Source organism: Lepisma saccharinum, chromosome 5, assembly GCF_977018435.1.
Source record: "Lepisma saccharinum chromosome 5, izLepSacc3.1, whole genome shotgun sequence".
Lineage (NCBI taxonomy): Eukaryota > Metazoa > Arthropoda > Insecta > Zygentoma > Lepismatidae > Lepisma > Lepisma saccharinum.
In genome coordinates, this window is record NC_139233.1 from 3,964,271 (window position 1) to 3,986,011 (window position 21,741).

Sequence of the window (21,741 nt, forward strand, 5' to 3'; positions counted from 1 at the left end):
CGGATTTTTAAGACCCGTTGGGGAAGTAATTCTTGAAAGAGGTACTATCTACTTTTCTGCCAACTTTTGGAGAAACGAACCTACTATTTTTTCCAAAGTTAAATGAACATTTTGATAATAGATAGATGCGCCTAGAGGGACATCCAGACTTTTTAAAAATATAAAAATAAAAAATCCTATGGTGATGCGAGTTTCCTTTGGCATTTCGACAATTTCTATTTACATCAAATGTCTAGAATATTTATTTTCAACATCCAGTTGGAATACGTGTGCATGGGGGAGGAGAAGGTGAGAAGATTTGTTTTCCCTTCCTCTTGTAATTGTGTTTTTAGTGAAATGTCCTGTAGTGTATAAAGATAGGTTAGTGAGTGAAGATGAATCGTATTAGTGTATTATTACTTAAACTCACACTGTTTTCCACGTTACCAAACGAGGATAAACATCTTGGCCAGTGGGGCAACCTTAAGGAGGGAGCGGGGGCATTGCGGAGGTTTTTTTTTCGATTTCTTGATCACGTTGGCACTACCCATCATACTGCCTTCGGGGTCTCTGTTGCCGCCTCCCGTTTTGACAGAAATCTGTGACCTTGACGTCATCATCCACATTTCTCCACATCTGCGTCAAAAGCCAACGGCTCCCAAGTTTTGGGAACGAAGGGGAGTTTTATTGCTTCGGCCGGGGATGGAATGTACAGTCATGGAAAAAAGTTCTTCCCCATAAGGCTTTAATAGGAGCAAGTAATGCAGGAGGGTAGGCAACACATATTGCACCCTTCGATGATCGGGTGATTTTGCCTGTCTTAACACCGAGAAATGTGTTCCACGCGAAGGTCAACATGACAGGAAAGCAAAGAGGGTCACGTGACTATTGGTTACGTGGAGTGTTGTGCTTCTCCACGTCCCCAGTTCTTGATCCACATTGCAGAAAAAGTAGAGCTGCATGCAATATATGAAAATAGGTTGTTTTCAACTACACGCTTAATTATGATTTTCCCAATTGTAAATTTATCAGACGTGTCTCCCGATTTAGTCGGGACAGTCTTTTACTTTGAATTCCTGTTTGTCATAGGCGTAACTTGACGGGAGCAGAAAGGGCATTTGTAACCCCCCCCCCAAATCAGGTTTCTTAAAGCTGCTAAAACAGGAATTAAATACTATGATTTGACGCGTCCAAGAAAAGTATTATATTGAAAGATTTTTCCCAAATACGTAGATAGCAAATTTAATACTTTGAAAGTGTCTCAGATTTGTTTATTGTCACATCTTAGTGTGGAACAGGTCTACTACAAAAGTGGAATTTCGTAACAGAAATATGAACCCACTCCTTTTATTTCGTAGCCGATTTCATCTTGAAACTGAAATTAAGAATATTAGTTAACAATGTCATTGGTAAACAATAAAAAAATGTGTTAGACCCAATTCTTTAATACCTTATCATAATCTTTATCGCAAGTTTAAATTTTGTTGTAAGTCCACTTTATGCAAAAAAAAAAAATAAAGTTCTCACCTGTGCTTGGCGCTACGCCATGAAGGCGTATAGGGGGTGTGGGTGTAACGCCCCACACTTTCTTGATTCGTTCGTGAGTGGGGGTGATGTGATCAGCATCACGCCCCTGACCGCCTTTACCCCCAGGGTTTCCCCCCGGTACCCATGTCATTCGATGCTGGGTGGGCGCTGGGGCCGCTTCCAACGTTAGAAAAGTTCCCGGGCTTGAACCGGCCGGGAATCGAACCCGGGGCCTATAGCATGGTAGTTACCGACTGAGTCACCGGCACAGATAGACTAATCTGAAGTGCATACAGTTTAAAGTGGGATCCGAACCACTATGTGCGATCACCTGGTATCGTACCCCAGACCCCTTGATTACAAGGCTTTACCACGACGCCATCAGTGAGGCGCACACAATCTTTGTATTTCGACCTTTTTAAACCTATATGTATCATATAAGAGGTTGTTTAACGTTGCTATGCCTCTATGGATTATATTTAGCCAGTATTCGAGCACATAGCGTCAGGTTTCGTAGAATATAAGCTTCTCTTCCATGTTTATGGTTTCCTGTCTGCAGTAGAAAAACTGGCAGGTTCCCATAGCTTTTCTTTCAATAGTCTTTCAATGGTTGCATATCATATCACTCAAATTTGATTCATTCGTTTCGAAAACAATCCCCGATGGCGCAGTGGGATCGTGGGCGCCTTGTAATTAAGGGATCCCGGGTTCGATACTCGGTGGGGGAACATAGTGGTCCCCCTTTAAACTGTAGGTCCATTCACGATTAGCCTAACAGGACATAAAGTGGACTTAAGACACCAAATCAAGCAACCAACACAATCCCGTTATTGTCCAGATGATCGAATCCAGAACCTTCGTCGCGAATAAGATAAGCAGGAAGACAACGTGAAATAACCGAACAGAAACAGAACCTAAAACCTACATCGGATAGATTGGATTAAGTCGACGATACAGCACGGGTTCTGAAATGAAAAAGAATACGAAAGTTGAAGGACCTCTATACGCACCCACTTTTCCTCCACTCAATGGGGAAGATATCCTTCTAGCTGAGAAGCCTTTACGTAGGAGTGCCCTGAGGGAACTTCAAGGCCACGACGATAAAGTGTTCTATGTGCAATGACGGGACCAAAACATACGTCAGGTAGCTGTGTTTCTCCTTATTTCGTACACCATTGATGACTGGAACACGTGACCTCGTCTTTGGTAGAGCAGAAGCCTGCTTTCTTGCCACCACCCTTTAGTTCGGTGACCTTCGCCCGTAGTCAGCAAGAGTGAATGACTCACCATATACTTGTTGTCTGTGAGGCTACACAAGAATATATATTTCGTTAGTGGCTGTAAGTATTGTTTCATCTGCAGTTATATCAGTTAACATTTCAATAGTTTCCTTCCTAATGGTTACGTTAGTGATAAACATGTAAATTAGTTCTCGAGAGTGAACGTTTTATCTATTTGAACGGGGGATTTTTATACAGCCTGCAAGTATTATTTTTTCCTGAAACAAGAAGAAATTCGAAGACGCAAAAAGAGTTGTATAAGAGTAGTTAACAAAATAAAAAAGAAGAAGAAAACGAAAATGTAAATGCTGAAATAAATTATGGTAGAGATCGAATGAATAACATCTTGTCATGGGGCCTCCTCGATGGCGTAGTGATAACGTCGTCGCATTGTAATCAGTGGATCCCGGGTTTGATACACGGTGGATGCACATAGTGGTTAGTATCCCACTTTAAACTGAAGGTCGAGTCCAGATTAGCATATCTGTGCACCAAACCAAAACTAAGAAAGAAATTGTCACAGTGTAAGAAAATTTCATGTTCAACCAGATACGAAACAAAAGGGAATAATATATTGCAGGTTGGAGTTCACATCTGTAGCATCTAACCAGCACAATTATGAATCGCAACATATCGTATCAGATCCATTTTTATTATACATGTATGATAATATAAGAGAAGTAGAGGAAAGAGAAAACCAAACGAAACACGGACGCCTTCTCCAGAATTTCAAATCTCGTTACATAAGGTTCTGGGTTGGAGTCCCGAACAGGCATGACTTTCTTGTTCTTGCCCTTTTATCTGCTTCATTTCATCATAATTCATCGTTATGGTTTACCTGCAGGGGAAGAATAATGACAATAATTGCCAATACAAACCGAATGACAAACAGAACAACTCGATTACGGAGGTGCCAAGTAGAAACGAGACTTTACAGTTTCTCCGTCTCTCGGTATGTCGAATTGAAAATTGCTCTCCCGTTCTCGGTCTCGATTAGTTAAATATAGAAATCGAAAATGTATGTGAATGAATATACATGTATTTTATATATTCCGGTTTTGTAGGATATTTCGTGAGATTTCGAGAGATGAAATAAGTACTCTTCCATCGTATTTATTTTTATAATTTTTATTCACTGTTCGATGATCGCGACGATAAGGACGATTGACCATTACATGAAATTGATGACGAAATAGTCAAACACTCCCGACAAGGACGGTACTCAAACCCGGGAACTTTGGCGACGATATCGAATGTCAATCACTTAATGAGCTTGACCACCGAACCTGCTTAATGTTGTTTCTGTCAGGTAATTCGTAATAATATCCCACATTCACTATCATTTGCTTCATAATTTATCTTATTGTTGTGATTATCCTGAATTCAAAGAATTAGTTGAAAGGCAAAAATGCAAGATTGAATGTCTCTGATGTTACTTCGTGCCGAATAATATGACGTGGTATTATGATATGAATTTATTAATCCTATAATATGCCTATTCATTCCATTGATTGATCCCAATTGAGCACACAAAATATGGTATAATGTCCACTCCATGGAGGAGTGGTTAGCACAGCGCCCTACGATGCCATGGGTCCCTGGTTAGAATCTCGACTTGGGCGTGGGTGTCCTTGGTAAGTGTCCCTTCATCAATTTCATCATAGCATCACTCATCTTCATCGTCGCTATTTGCCAAAAGTGAAAGAATAGCAAATCTAAATAACAAACATCCAATCAAATCGAACATCTCTACCGATTTAATTCTATACGGTACCGAATTCCCACTTTATTACTGCATCTTAAGTCATTTTACAGCATCTCAATTGTTTTCCGATTCGAAAATATTTGGAATGTTGTTTTGTGCAGTTGATTGTGCATTGATTCGTTGTTTGGATTGTTTAATTAACGTCGCATTAATTAGTTTTAGACCAATCGTGACGGGGGAAGCAAGAGCACAAAGAAAGCGAAACAAGGAAGAGACCACGGCTTTCTTTAAAGATAGCATCCCGTGAATACAACTCAAGTGACTGCAGAATATTATGAATAAAATTTATTTCGCTTTTTCCTTTCATTTCTGTTTCAGTTATTTTACTTCGCTTTTCTTCTACCACTCGCGTTACTCGTGTCGGTGAGGAAGAATTATAAACTCGTGAAATGGACGATGGTACAAAAATATATGCCTCTCCCACAGTTCGAAACTGTCAGGACAAAATATTGTCTTATTTTTAAAATTTACGGGCAAATATGGTTTGTCACGTAGCAATTTTCGCTTATCTATTTCTCAAGGGGTTCTATTGCCTCTCTGATGTCGTAGTGGTAACGTCTTCGCCATGTAATGAAATGCTTCCGAATTCAATACCAAATAGAGAGGCATTTGGTTCGGATCCCATTTTAATCTGTAGGTCCAGTGCATGAACTGGACTTAAACAATTAACGTGTGGCATGTGGTCTGTGATGAGAACCATCATTTCAGCGAACCTTCTTGACAATGACTCTAATATCACTTGAAAGAATAGTATTTCCTTACGAGTAGCTCGTCAAGAAACCAGTTCCTGAAATTTTCTTCTGGAGGCATCGTAGCACCCAGCTGTTTGTTGTGGCTGGGGCACGAGTCATGTGACTCATGCTATCAAAGCTCAATCCTTCCCGAGAACTCAGAATCACCAGGCAAACTTAAGCGAATATTTTGTTATTTGGGTTGCATAAACAACAGGCTTTAAGACGTTACGAAATTCTACGTCCCGTGGCCCAGGTATTTTTTTCTAAGACTGTACTGTAGGCACTGTGATTGAATACACACATATATACACACATACGCATATTAATCTTGATATACATATTTATTATGTTGTTACATTTAAAAATAAATTACTAAAAAAAAAGGTAAAGTGCTCCCCTGTGCTTAGCACCACGCCATGAAGGCGTATAGGGGGTGTGGGGGTAACGCCCCACACTTCCTTGATCCGGTCGTGAGTGGGTGTGATGTGACCGCCTTTACCCCCCAGGGTTTCCTCCAGGTACCTATGTCATTCGACGCTGGGTGGGCGCCGGGGCCGCTTCCAACGTTAGAAAAGTTACCGGATTTGAACCGGCCGGGGATTGAACCCGGGACCTTTAGCATGGTAGTCAGACGCGTTACTACTGAGCCACCGCGGCCATTATAATAAAAAAATAATAATAAAAAAATAAAAGAATGCTAAATATGTGAATATAAGTAACGGAAAGGTAAAGTTACCCCTGTACACGTGCACATATGCCATGAAGGCATATGGGTGAGGTGGAGATAGAGCTCCACATGTTTTTGATCTCGGCCATTGTTGGGATGATGTGATCAGCATCACGCCCGACCGCCTTTACTCCCCAGGTGCTCATTGATACGACGCTGGGTGGGTCTCAGAGCAGCGCAGAAACAGGTAAATGACTGGAAAAATTATTGGTCCAGATCACATACCCCGCAACACGAACCCAGGCCTTTCGTGTCTACTATTGTGTTATTTTAACTTTAGTTAATGTTTATCTACACACTAAAGAATGTTAACAAGGACACTATAAATACTAGAAACCTTTTGATACAGTCAAGCAGCTACAACCATACGAAATATGACAAGTTGCAATAGACTTATTAAGACAAAGGTAAAATAAATGACCTAATATACATTAAATGAGCTTGCATGTGTATAAACATTCAATTCTTCAATCTTTTAAATCTTTTTGGAACCTATTTAATCGCATTTAGGCCTAGCTTTTAACACGTACTCGTTATTCTGGAGCTTTTCATGATAATTTCAAAGGGTCTCATGAACAGGCGTATTACTTGCGACATCTAACGGGCAAACGAGTCAACTTTGGTGAAATGGTCTCCCTTATCGCACAACGCTAGGACAACCTTGCGTTCTGACGTCACACGAGGAATGCCTACGTTGTTAGGTTTGGTTCTCTTAGCATAAATACACTGCAAATGTATTATTTATGCTAAGAAAACTAAACCAAACTAGCTTAACAATTTAGGCATTTAGCATAACGATACAAACATTGACATCAGAATGCAAGGCTGTCCTAGCGTTGTGCGATAAGGTTGAGACCGTTCACGCTGGCAATATAGCCAGATCCAAAAATCTACTTCTGGCCGCAACAGAGTTTGCAGAAGTGACGTGCCTCTGCAAATTCTGTTTGCTATACCTGTGGCGATGTGCTGGCCCAGGGACAGTTGATGTAAATCTTAATATGTCTACATGCCAGGACGACAACGTGGGAGGATCAATTGACGCATTTTATCTATAAAAAAAGGGGGGGGAAAGAGAAACGTTGGCCGACAATAGCGAACTTGACATCATCACAGGGTTGCTTTTTGTTTGTTTCTGCCTCTAGATATCTGTTCTAGGACTTAATATTTGGGTATATACCTGCAAGGTTGATAGACATTTTGCTTCCGTTTCAATTGGTTCAGAAATATTTTAAGAGAATGAGAAAGGGTATAGAAGAGAATATAATAAAAATGCAATAGAGAAAGACAGTAAAAATAAATAATGAACAAAAGAGGGAAGCAAGCAAATATCTATATCTCTATCTGCACACACAGATATGTGTCGCCATTCATGAACGTCCGCAGGATTTTTCCCAGGGAGGGGCAAGGAAGGTATTTTTTTGCAGGGGGCAAACAAGGCACATTTTCTCCAAAAATAGTATTGTTTCTTAAAAAAAATCATTGCTTAAATTTGAATTTATGATGTTCATGAAATAATTAACACATATTATTGTGGCTAAAATGAAATTATATGTGTGAAATACATAATTTTTGGTTGACTTTCATTTTCCAGAGGGGGCACGGAACCCACTTGCCCTCCTTCCGGACGTCCATGTCGCCATTCAATATCAACAAACTCACACACCGTGCTAATAATATCCCAAACATTGCATTTTTCTATCCTGTATGTATACAGACAAGCACTACTCAGTCTTTGCTTTGTTCTCATGCTTTCTCTATTTCATTTTCTTCCTCTCACTCTCGGCCCTTCTCTTTCTCCCTCCAATCTCTGTTTTCTCTTTCAATCTTCTTTTTCTCGCTACCTATTTTCCGAGTTGTTATCACAACGCAACGCCGCCAGGGGCCCCGAGTTCGAATCCCGCCCTGGGCATGGTGCTCTTTGTGAATGTCCCTTCATCAATTTCATCATAATACCACTCATCCTCATCTTCGCGATTAGCCAAAAGTGGCAAAGAAAGCGAAGTTAAATAACCCAAATCAATCAATCAATCTCTATTTTATTTTTCTCTCGTCTTTCTCTTTCATATTCAGCTTTTCTCCCATTCGTTCTCACCTTCTTTTTCTTTCTCCTTTTTTGCTTTTCATCCCCTACTTTTCTCATACTTTGCTTTCATTTCATAATTCTCTGCTTTTCATTTATTCTTTCTGCTCTTACTTTTCTTTCTATCATGCTTCCTCTTTTCCATATTCTTCTCTCTCATTCTCAATTTTATTTCTTCTCATTTATCTTTCTCTTTTACAATTTCATCCTGTCATTTTCTATTTTCTCTCAGTCTCTGTCATTGTCCTTCCATCCTTTGAACTCTTCCTCTCTCACTCGGTGTGTGTGTATCTTTTTAGCTCTACCAGGGTGGTATTTGTAGAGTGGATGAAGGGGAATTCCCCCCTCTGGATACTTGTGTCCCCCTCTCTGCTTGATAATTTTATCCCTGGGGGGAATGATATTTGCGGGGACAACAAATAATTGGCAATTCAGTTACTTTCTCTCACTTCACAATTCAATAGCAACACTTTTCTGTCAGACAACTTGAAGCTCGATTTGGAGAACGCCGATGTGGCCTCAAGCGCTGCTATATTCCTGGAACTGAGCTGGTGGCGGTAGAGTGTTTTGATCAAAGGATCGGTTCTGAAAATTTGCAAGTGTATCTACACAAGAAGGCAGTAGTAGTAAAGGGGCGAGTTCCTTTTGATTGTTAGTCCCTCCCGATAGCGCAATAGTAGCGTGCTCGCCTTGTAATCAAGGAGTCCCGGGTTAGATAACCGGTGGAGGCACATAGTAGTACGAATTCCACTTTAAACCGTAAGTCAATTACCGATTAGCCTTTCTGTGCATAAAGTGGACTTAAAACAACAATTCAGTCAATCAATTCAATCCTTTTGATTCTTGGTTGCCCGTGAAAAATTAACAAATGGAAAATTACACGGCCATGGCTTGACGTATCTTGTGCTGAACTTACACATACATAATCTTTCAGCATCACTGAGTTAAAACACATGAGCGAGTTGTAAGGTGGAAATATTTGTTGGAAATATTTTTTTTGTTTCAGCATGCGTTTTCAAGTTGGTAGCAAGCTAGAACATTTATAAAATATCATGACTAAAAATACAGAAGAATCTATATTGATTTCATTCTCTTAGGCATATCTTGGCGGGGGCACTTGCCGGCCTAACAATTTTCAGAATTAACAAGTTAATGGAACTTGGTTTAGCTCCTGGGACCTGAGAGAGAGATGCAAGTTAATGAGTAATTTTTATGATTTCGCAAATGTACAGTAATTCAGCATTAATATTGGGCGCTCTTTTTATGGGGTAGAAAACTTTTGGATTCAGCTCCCCCCCCCCCAAATAAAATATTATGCCCAAGTTCTTTTCAGATCCCCAAAAGTTAGGTTCCAGACCAGAATTCTTGGGTTGGGTGTCAAAATCCTATTTTAAAAACTGTCCCTGTTAGCAGTTCTGATCGTATAGTGGAGATTATATTTCTGTCAAGACACAAATTTAAATCTGAAAATTTTCAGCTCTTATTAAAAATATGTTTTGTTCGAAGCTTTTTATTTAAAAGTTGAATGATATAAAACGAAGTGTGGAGTGTCTCCATTTACCATTTAATATTGATGAGATACCCCCTGCAACCTCTATCCTCTGGCGGCCACAAAATTATATGTATGTATGTATGTATGTATGTATGTATGTATGTATGTATGTATGTATGTATGTGTGTATATATATATGTATGTATGTATGCATGTATGTATATTATAAACATTATCTCATAGTGTCACTAGACAGTCAGTAGAATTTCCCCCCCCCCCCCACTAGAAATTTCTTAAATACCACACTGAGCTCTACCAGAACCGTTCTTGAAAATTTCTCACGTAGCCCATTTATGTAGGCAAGGGTTGGTTTATTTTTTGTCGCTCTTCTGCCATTTTTGTTTAATCGCGCGAATTGTGTCCACTAACAAACTCTGGACGTCTGCGCTAACCATTCCGCCACACATGCCGGCTGTGCATGGGTTGGACTCTTTCAGGATGGGTCACAGACCGCCCTCGCCCAACTGCCAGGCACGCCCCTGACCCTCAAAAACCATTTTAAAAAACATAAATTAATATAAGGATGCGTGTCTGCACGTGGAGTAATTGTTGCGCAATCCGGTATGAAGCATCAAAGCCAACAATGCTGAAAGGTCACTTAGCAACAGTGAGGAAGCCATCCAAGGTCGACATACTAAACATGAAAGCAAATGTATTATATCAGTCGGTGTAGATGTCACAATGTAAATCATATGGAAGTGCGGTGACCGTTTCCAGTGTTGCAAAATCAAATTAAACGGAACAAAACATATCTTTCCAGTTCCAAGAAATAACTACATTTCTCAAATGAAATGTACATATTTCTTCTTTCAACACAACTTCCCAGAAATGGCACCTGTATAAAACTCATATTGATAGACATTCTTCTCTAACTAACTAATTAACTCCTTAGCCTTCTTAAACCCGAAGGTTCATGGCTGCAGCAACACAGGCCTTCCATCTTTCCATATCTTGAGCAAGTTCTATATACAGAAGGTCGTTTCACGTCCATGGTAACAAAGTTAGAACCCACCTCACCTTTAGAAAAACCGTGACGCCACGAGCGGTGGTGCTTCACGTGATACCCCTGTCTTGCAGCAATGGCCCTGCAGCGGAGTTTCCATTGGAGGAGACTGCGTTGAAGAACACATTGGTCCAAACGATCATATTCCTCCTGACAAGCTTTCCAAAGACCCTCAATTGTGCGGGGCCGTCTGCTTCCCAAGGCTCGCTTCAACAACGGAAACCCACCAAGCTCCATGGAAGAGGCATCGGGGGATTTCACAGGGATGTCTGTAAAGGGGATTGCATGAATTCCCGTTTCACGTGCCATCCGATCCATGTATGCCTGAGTGGACTTTGCCGTATGACTGGAAGCCTTCTCCTGGTGGATGACAACACGAGATGTGTCGCTGCCAGTGGCGGCTGCTTAATACGTGCTACCGTGCTATACCACGTTGCTAAATTTGTTAAAATGAAAAGAAGAAAAAGCAAATCTCACACATGCAAGAAGTTTAATGAAGCCCCAAAGTGAAATGAAACTTCTCATGTTAAGAGCCTCAACATTTACCAGCGGCACCACGTATTTCCCTCGCGCTGTTGGGGCTATAAGGAATACCGTACCGTGCTAGAATCTCAACAGCACGTTTTCGCCCCTTTTTCATCACTCCGCGCATGAATACTGTACACCCCCACTCCTCGATTTGTACGGGGGATAGGGTCTCGGCTCGAGAAAAATCGTCTGCTAGCGTGCTACAGGAAGACTCAGCACGGTAAGTGTGCCATCTGAGGATAAGAAGAAAGGCTACAACAACCTATTGCCTCTGTCAGAACGTTTATTAATGTCATTTTCAAACGTTCTGTACGTTATCAGTGTAGACTTATGTAATGTTTGTTACATGTCGTATACATTAAAATCTCGTGGTGTGTGAAGTGGTGGTCATTGTTGTGAAGGATTAGCTTTTTGTTGTTGTTAGAAGTGAAAGTGAGTGTGTGTGTGTGTGTGTGTTAGTGTACGATGAATTCGGTGGATTCTTTGTTGCAGCGACCTTTCTCTTCAACAACACTTCAAGAAAAGTTGGAAATAAAAGTGCTAGGACGGCCGTTGCCAGATTTGGATCTATCGCAAAATGCAAAGGGAAGTAAGAACCATGGGCGTCCGGAAGGGGGGGGGGCAAGGGGGGCCGTGGCCCCCTGGAAAATGAGTCAACCAAAAATTATATATTTTTCACATATAATTTCATTACAGCCACAATAATATGTGTTAATTATTGCATGAATATGATAAAATCAAATTTAAGCATTGTTTTTTGAGGGAACAGCACTATTATTGAGGAAAATGTGACTTGTTTGCCCCCCCTGGAAAAAAACACCTTCCTTGCCCCTCCCTTTAAAAAAATCCTGCGGACGTCCATGGTAAGAACGCTACGTATAAAAGGCGATTTAATAGAAAACTGTACGATAGTGAACCATGGCTTTGTAGGTGTCAAATTCGAAATGCATTATTCTGTATTCCTTGCATAGTTTTTAATAAGGCCATGGATGTTCCCAAGGTAAAATATTCCGGAGGTAAAATAGTCCCCCGTTCGGATCTCCTGGTGGGGACTACTTTGGAAGGTCCCTGGACTAAGGATAAGATCTAAGTTAGGAATAAGGATATTAAATTAGGCACCTGGAATGTTCTGAGCCTTTACCGGCCTGGGGCATTTCAGTGTACAGTTAATGAGAGAGTTAAGTATAAATTAGATGTAGTAGCTGTCCAGGAAGTTAGGTGGCCAGAAGAAGGGAATTGCAAAACTAAAAATTATACTTTTTTCTATGGTGGTACTGAAAATCATAATTTTGGAACAGGCTTTTTCATAAATAATAGAATTATCTCAGCTCTTAAAACAGTAGAATTTATTAATGATAGGATATCATATGCAGTTTTACAGGGTAGATGGTGTAAAATTATTTTAATAAATATACATGCACCAACGGAAGATAAATATGATAATACTAAAGATGATTTTTATACAGAGTTAGAACAGGTCTTTGATAAATTTTCTCAGTATGATATGAAAATTCTGTTAGGTGACTGTAATGCACAGATTGGCAAAGAAGAGACATTTAAACCCACAATTGGTAAAGAAAGTCTTCATGAATTAAGTAATGATAATGGTATAAGATGGATTACTTTTGCAACCTCAAAGAATTTAATTGTGAAAAGTACCACTTTTAAACATAAAGATACCTGGTGTTCTCCAGATGGTAAAACTCATAATCAGATAGATCATATTCTCATTGATAAGAGAAGGCATACTAGTATAATTGACGTTCGTACACATAGAGGTGCTGACTGTGCCAGTAACCATTATTTAGTAATTGCTAAATTAAGAGAAAGACTCTCAGTGATAAATCATAAGCAACAAAATCTAAAAGTTCTAAAATTTGATACAGGAAAGTTTACTGATGAAAGAATTAAGAAAGATTACCAAATTAAACTGTCAAATAGATTTGATGTTTTGCAGGATTTAAATTATGATGAAAATATAAATGAAACAGACGTAAATAAGAATTGGGAGCACATACGTAATGCAATAGAATCAGCAGCTAAAGAAAGTATAGGATACCATAAACCGAGAAAAAGTAAGCCATGGTTTGATAATGAATGTCATAATCTAATAGAAATAAGAAATCAGGCTAGACTTAGGTGGTTAAATAACTCTGATGATACAAATCTAAACAATTATAATAGAATAAAGCGAGAAGTTAACCGCACGTTTAGAAGTAAAAAAAGAGATTACTTGAAAAGCAAAATTAACGAAATTGAAACAAACATCAAAAATAAAAATATCAGAGATTTATATAAAGGTGTAAATGAGTTTAGAAAGGGGTGGCAACCTAAAGTAAACTTGATAAAAGATAAAGACGGTGATTTTCTTGCTGACCCAAGCGATATTCTAAATAGATGGAAGAACTACTTTAATGACCTTTTAAATGTCCATGTAGGAGATAAATCAGAAGTGAATGAAGTACACACAGCAGAACCTTTAGTTCCAGAACCTAACTTGACTGAAGTTAAAGATGCTATTAAAAATTCATTAATATGTCAAATTCATAAATTAATTTGTTTAATATGGAATAAAGAAGAAATCCCTCAACAGTGGAAAGAATCCATAATTGTTCCTGTGTTTAAAAAAGGTGATAAAATGAACTGCAATAATTACCGTGGAATTTCTCTACTCTCAACAACATATAAAATATTATCTAACATTCTCTTAACAAGACTAACCCCATATGCTAATGAAATTATAGGTGATTATCAATGTGGATTTAAACGTAACAGATCAACTACAGATCAAATTTTTCACATCAGACAGACACTTGAAAAAAAGTGGGAATATAATCAAAATGTCCATCAGCTATTCATTGATTTCAAAAAAGCATATGATTCGGTCAAAAGAGATAAATTATATAATATATTAGTAGAGTCTTGAATACCTAAGAAGCTTGTTAGTATGATAAAAATATGCACCAGTGAAACAGAAAGTAAAATTCGTTTGGGTATTAATATGTCTGAGAAATTTACAATTCATGATGGGTTAAAACAAGGAGATGCATTATCTCCATTGCTCTTTAATTTTGCCTTAGAATATGCTGTTAGGAAGGTAAACGAAACTAAAGAAGAACTAAAATTAAATGGTGTGACTCAGTTGTTAGCATATGCAGATGATGTAGACTTACTGGGGGATGATGTGAATACAATTAAGAATAATGCTAAAATATTTTTCAAAACTGCTAAAGAGATAGGTTTGGAAGTTAACAAAGAGAAAACTAAATATATGCTTACAGGCCGAAACCAAGTGTTAGGTAATAATCAAAATCTAATTATTGATAATAACTCCTTTGAACCAGTTTCCAAATTCAAATACTTAGGAGTAATATTAACAAATGAAAATTATATTAAAGAGGAAATAAAAAGTAGGCTTAATTCAGGAAATGCATGTTACTTCTTTCTTCATAAACTTTTGTCTTCTCGTTTAATATCTAAGAAACTAAATGTTAAAATATACAAAACAGTAATTTTGCCTGTAGTATTATATGGGTGTGAAACTTGGTCCCTTACATTGAAAGAGGAACATAAATTGAGAGTATTTGAAAATAGGATCCTTAGGAAAATATTTGGACCTAAAAGGGATGAAGAGACAGGTGAGTGGAGAAGGTTACATAATTTAGAACTACATAATTTGTATTCATGTCCAAATATTATTAGAATAATTAAATCAAGAAGACTTAGGTGGGCAGGCCATGTGGCACGAATGGGAGAGGAAAGAGGAGTTTACAGGACTCTTGTTGGGAAACCTGATGGTAAGAGACCAGTAGGAAGGCCAAGACGAAGATGGAGGGACAACGTCGAGATGGACCTGAGGGAAATCGGTAGGGATGGAAAAGAGTATATAGATCTTGCTCAAGATAGGGACAGATGGAAGGCCTGTGTTGCTGCAGCCATGAACCTTTGGGTTTAAGAAGGCTAGAGAGTTAGTTAGATAGTTGCATACTTTTTGGAAGTAATGATTCGTGGTCTAGAGGAGGGGTAAATGATCTAGGACATTTATGTGAATATATGAAAAAAGCAAAAAGCACATGAATAATGAGTTAAATTTTGTCTCTCTCGGGACTGTCAACATAGCAACGCAGTTAAGCCACGCTTATCTAGAATCGCATAATGAGCAAGTTGAAAAAAATCGCCACGTCTTGTCAAAAATCATAGACTGCATCAAGTTCTGTGGAGCTTTTGCGTTCGCCCTGCGTGGCCGGCCACGATGAAACAGATTCCTCCGCAAACCCTGGGGTATTTTTAGGGCTCCTTGATTTTGTCAGGAGTTTAGACAATGCTGTTCAAGAACATCTTGACAACAGCACTGTATTTAAAGGCACTCGATCTCGCAATCCAAGTTCCGGGTTGGAGTCTCGGCTCGGGTATGGGTATTCTTTGTAATTCTTTGTAATAATGAAATTAATGAAGGGCCATTCACAAAGAATACCCATGTCCAACCCGGAACTTCGGTGGCGAGATCGAAAGTCGATGGGGGTGGGGGGTGGGGTCATTATAAGTACATGAAAAACAGCATCAGTTGTAGCACGCATCTTTGAAAAGTCACGAGCCGCCGCTGGTCGCTGCCATAGAGAGAAGGAATATCATGTCTGTAAAGTTCCTCCAAAATATTCGTCTGGTAATAGGCTGCATTTATTTTTGCCTTTCTTTCCACTCTGCGCAGTGGAAGTTTGCCGTTATGGCAGCGACCACCAACAACCATGAACCCGCGCGGAAAACTTTCAGCACATTCACGTACCCACTCAGATCGACCTCTTGCATCACGTAGACGATAGTAGATGGCCCTTTTTTACCACATCCCGACAGATACACCCATGCTTCATCCTGGGACACCACATGTTTCCAGCGGTCCCCTGCCAGATGATGTTCGTAGAGCTTCCGACTGTTGGTCTTCCTCTCCTGGACATGTGAGGCACGCAACTTACGAACTTGAGCCTTGTGATTCCGCACAAGTTATAAATCTTGGACTATGATGCGATTCACAGTTGCAGGGAAACATTGCACTGCCTGTGCAATCACTCTTTGCGTTGCAGGGTTTTCACATCGCACCAAGAATCTCACTTTCCGCACAACATCGGAGGAACGCTTGGCTTTGCGATATGTCCGAGGCCCACTTTGACTGGTTCCAGCAACAGGTACGGTGCAAGCTTTATGGCGATTCAATACTGCATTGATGTCCTTCTTTGACACATGGAATGCTTTCATGTGGCACTGTTGAATTATCTGGCTAAAACTATAACCAACGTCGGAAAGGGCACAGTTGTACCCCTCCCAAAAGACTGGAATTTTTGGTGCTATATAAACACTCACTCACACACCAACCATAGTCTTTGCAAGTCAGCACACAGTACTTTCGTCCTACTGGCTCTGGCTACTCTGTGGTGTGCCTACGTGCTGCTCCCTGGTGATCGAAATCGTTACCATCAACGTGAAACAACCTTCTGTACTCTTTTCCATCCCTACCGACTTCCCTTAGGTCCATCTCAACGTTGTCCCTCCATCTTCGTCTTGGCCTTCCTACAGGTCTCTTACCATCAGGTTTCCCAACAAGAATCCTGTGAACTCCTCTTTCCTCTCCCATTCGTGCCACATGGCCTGCCCACCTAAGTCTTCTCGATTTAATTATTCTAATAATATCTGGACATGAATACAAATTATGTAGTTCTAAATTATGTAACCTTCTCCACTCACCTGTCTCCTCATCCCTTTTAGGTCTAAATTTTATAATCCTCAGCGATGGAGTGGTTATCACAGCGCGTTACGACGCTAGGGGCCCTGGGTTCGAATCCCGGCCTGGGCATGGGTGTTCTTTGTGTCCCTTCATCAATTTCATCAAACTCATCCTCATCTTCGCGATTATCCAAAAGTAGCAGAAGAGCGAACTAAATAAACCAACTCAATCAACCAATCAATTCTATTGTGAATGACGTATTTTAACTGCGTGCTATTTTTTATAAGGTTTTTGTAAAAGTTTAAAATGAGATTGACTGGTTTGTAATTTGAATTTTGAATTAAAATTGTAAGTGCGTTAGCACTTAGGCTATTTTGCACCCGTCACAGTATACGGGGGCCAGCCCCTTACCTTTACAAATAACAACTCTAACTAAAAATTTTAAAATATTCTGACTGCTGTTAAAATCTGAGGCTGTAAACGGGCACTCAGCACACACAAGGACAAAAAACAACCAGGACAACACACACAAAATTATACTGGCCATAGTGCCAGTCGCCAGAGCCTCGTTCGTCTGCAAAATGCAGTCCTGGGTGTACTACGTGGAAGTGAGGTTGACTTTTGGGCGCCTACGTGGAAGGTCACCACTTACACCCCATTGACTGGTTTGGTTTATTTTACTTTGCTTTTCTAGCACTTTGGATAAGCGCGTAGATGAGGATGAGTGATGATATAATGAAGGGATACTTACAAAGAACACTCACGCCCAAGCCGGGATTCGAGCCCTAGTTTAAAATAAGACTGCATTAATTTAATTTTATGATTAGTTAATTAATTTTTCCCCTTTATCTGATTGGTTTTCTCACATTCTTTCTCTTTTCACTATTTTTCCTCTCATTCTCTGAGTTTTTAAACTTTCACTTTTGGTGACGTAGGTTGGTTTTAACATCGTAAGTTTTCAATCCATAGACGGGCGATAATAACACTTACGTGGCTATTGTTAAACTGTTACTGTCATGAAATAATAAGACTTAAAATATTTGTTGTTATTGTCTAAAGCAAGAAGTCTTGTCTGTCCGTCGGCTATTAGAGTTTTCATAAAGAAACTTTATGAACTAACGGACGTACCAAGTAACAGGGAAGCTAATCGCAATACAAACCAGCTTGATAAGGGCGTCTGTTTGGAGGTGGGAAACATAATGTATCAAAAGTGAAGTCTTAGAAACGAGCATATGTGAAGTATAGCAGCGTCGTCAAGAGATTTTCTTTCGAGTGGGCTCAAAAGTGGACAAATAATCTATTTTCAGGTATAATTGCTGAAAGGTTCTCTTTAATTTTCATATTTCTCTCTCCCTTCTTATTCCTTGTTATTTGTTTCTTTTCTCTCTTTCTCTGTTACTCTTTTTCTCTCGGTTTATTTTTCTTTTCTCTTCCTCCTCCTTTTCATTATTTCTTACCTCTCTCTATTCCTTTGTTTTTTGCTGTTTCCTTCATTCCTTTTTCTATCTTCCTTTGATCCTCCACCTCTTCATGTCTCTTTATTTCTTGTCTTAATTCTTTCCTGTCCTTCTACATATATTTCTCTCTCATTCCATGTATTTGTTTCTCGTCTGAGTACGAATGTGTGTGTGGGGGGGGGGGAGGGAAGGGGAGTATTTGCATCACTATAAATAATTTCCGCGAATTGACATCGCTAATTTCAAGTTGAAAAAGAGGTTTGTCAGAATTGTAGCTTGTTATTTCATTGTTCCATAACAGAAGTAAAGTTCAGTTAGCATTCGAACAGAATAACCAAGGTACGCGTAAAAGCTGTGTTAGATCGAAACAAATTCATTGTAAAATACAGGAATCAGGTTACTTTTTCATATTCACAGTTTTCAAAATTTCAAAAATTAGACTAAAATTACTAAAAAAAATCCCCTAACTTTCAAAGCTTTTTCTTGAAGAAAGGTGTGTAAGGGTTAATATTGAGTGACAATAACTATGTATGCCAGTACAGAAACTGTATGAAATATACAAAGACATTGAAAAACGATTCTGTTGCGTATTCACTTATCTGGTGGATCGAGTAGAGAATATAATAATAATAAGTAGGTATAAACTTAGTTTATTTTATTGTTATTTATTGTTATTAATCGTGTTAATAATCATCATCATTATTATTTCCATAATGTTCAAGTTTTATCAATGACCTGACCCTTCCACACAAAAATGTCTGGCGACGTCCATGCATACAAGACCAATGCAATGAAACCAAGGATTTCTCTTTCAAAAACATTAGGGATCATGAGACCGAAACCGTTTGAAATGCAATCCCGTGGCAAATCGGGAAAAATTTCAACAAAACGTCTTTGGCGTTTCCCGAAAAAAGAAAAACTGAGGCACGTTCTCATGTCAGCCAGAGCAACAATAAAAACGCACACGAATAAAATTACAATCCAACGATATTATACAGGTATAGGTAGTTTGTTGGATTCTATTTATTGATCTTCATTGCCTTACTTAAAAAAAGTTATTCGTTCTTCAAGTTATTAAGTCATAAGTATTTTTTTGAATATTTCATATAAGCTTCCATTACTCTTACCCACGCACACCAGCGTCTACCCACACACAGTACATATATTATATAAGAGGCGGCCTCTGTAAATACACCCAAACGTCAATCTCTCTTCCACGTAGTACACCCTGGACTGCATTTTGGAGACCAACGACGCTCTGGCGTCTGGGCTTACCGCCATTCTCTCTTTTGTGTCGTCCTTATATGTTTGTAATTGTTCCTTCACGATTCATCCTCATCTTCGCGATTAGCCAAAAGTGGCAGAAAGGGAAGTAAAGTAAAATAAATAAATCTCTGATTATATTTGAACCTTCCTTATAGAGCGCGGAGGCGTTGAGTCAGTGGGACGTCAGACTCCCATACGAGAGACCCGGGTTTGATTCCAGGTGTGGGTGATTTCGGATGGGACTTCTTACAGGCAAGAAGCGGCTCTGGGGTTCACACAGCATCTAATAAATGAGTACATTGGCGCAAGCCTGAAAGGATAACGGGAGCATGGTACTGATAACATGATTTCCACACGGAAACATTGAGCGGACTAAATTTTCTTCGCATCCTACACTCGAACATTAAAATTGAAGTTAATTGATTTCAAGTTTCTCCCATATAAATCTCGAAGCGATCTGACAACCGCACATATTGAACTTACTTGGTAAGAAGATGTGTAATATAACAATGGGAATTAGTATCTTGTTGGTGGCGGAGTGGTTATCTCAGCGCGCTGCGATTACAGGGGCCCCAAGTTCGAATCCAGGCCTGGATATGAGTCTTCTTTGTGAGCGTCTCTTCATCCATCATTCTCATCTGCGCGATTTGCCAGAAGTAGCAGAAAAGCGAAGGAAAGTCAAACAAACCAATCAAAGAACAGACATAATGAATTTACTTGGTAGGAAAAATGCATGACACAACAATGAGAATTAATGCGTTGTTGTTTTTTGTTGCAGGCACAACGACTTCCACGTTGCATTCGCAGAAAACTTCTGATCGGCCTCATCCGATGAACCGCGCACGCATCGAAGCAAAAGCCGTCCATATGTGGCGGCGTGGCATTAAGGTACGCGCTCTCAAGGGCACGCATTATTGGAGCAACCGGCTGTTGAGTTTTGCAAGTTCGCGAACGCATCGACGCCAATTAAAAAGCTATCAGAAAAGCGCGAGAGAGAACGCACGTTCTTTACCCGCCCGGGCCCTCTTGCCATCTGAGTCTCTAGGTAACGTATTGATCGAGGCTGTAACATGGCCGCTACGGGGTTCGTCTTGCAACCGGCGCGTTACGGATCAAGATTAAATTTTCGGCCCTTCGGAGACCCGATTCGCCCCGTACGGGACGCCCCAAGTATCGGTCGGGGCCTTAGATGAGCAGGTAAGAGGATGCGGGTTCGTGTCCCGGACGGAACATCCGGTCTTGCCTTTACATATGGTAGCGCCACAGTTCAAACCCTGGGCGGGAACTCGAGTTGCCCCGATCCGGCCCTCTGTAGCTTTTCACCACGATGCCACGTCACGCCGATTAACTGATCGTTATTACTTATTGACTAGTTTTATGCTAAGAACTGTTACCTTTTGAATGACATAGCAGCGTGGGCTGTAGGCTATTCTGATATATGTTCCGTCGGCATCAAGGCAGGCGCTCAGAGTATCAGGCTGGTACGTCTTCTGGTTCCTTGACCTTCTGAGGGGCATCGGGACTGGGGAACACTACCGTCACACTACCTTCAACTGAACGCAGTCAGAACTTTGCAGACCCGAGTTTGTCTCCAGCTCGGCACTGTCCATGGTGCGACCTGTTGAACGAGCCACACGCCACCATATGGTTGCGATCGTTGCGCCGCGTAGCGGAGAGGAGAGCACTTATTACTTTTTCTGCTACGGAAACAGTGCAAGCGCGCGGTACGAGCTCGAGAAAGCAACAGACAACTATTTGTTCTGTTTTCCTTCCCGTATTTTTATCAACCCCCTCTCTCTTGCTCCGGCGATGTGTGATGACGTGAATTGTAAAGCGTGTGGATCGCTCACAGCACTGCGAGACGTAGCGAGTCTACGCGACCACGACTTTGCGCTATCTGTTGCTTCTCAACTACGAAACAGTGTTGCCATAACATGGCTGCAGAATTTCCCTTTCCAGATTAAAAATTTCCCATTTTCGTTCAATTTCCACCTTCTACATTTACCATCACGAAGAAATAACAATAGTTGATTCGGTTCTTGGTAAACATTAAACAAGCGTTGGATTATAATATTTACTTCCAATGGCGGCCATTAAGGGGACGTGGTGGTGCAGTTTCCCCCACTT

General features: G+C 40.1%; 1 protein-coding gene across 5 annotated transcripts in view; it reads right to left on the minus strand.

Annotated features, from left to right (window-relative positions):
• Positions 1 to 21,501, minus strand: part of Larp4B (La-related protein 4B) — a 226,881-nt gene extending 205,380 nt beyond the window's left edge. For all 5 annotated transcript variants that reach the window (XM_083121999.1, XM_083122004.1, XM_083122001.1 and 2 more), the window contains exon 1: positions 21,009 to 21,501. In XM_083121999.1, the coding sequence (XP_082978125.1) occupies positions 21,009 to 21,131 (123 nt within the window). In that variant the 5' untranslated portion in view covers positions 21,132 to 21,501. The remainder of the gene's footprint in view (positions 1 to 21,008) is intronic.
• Positions 21,502 to 21,741: the final 240 nt, after the last annotated feature.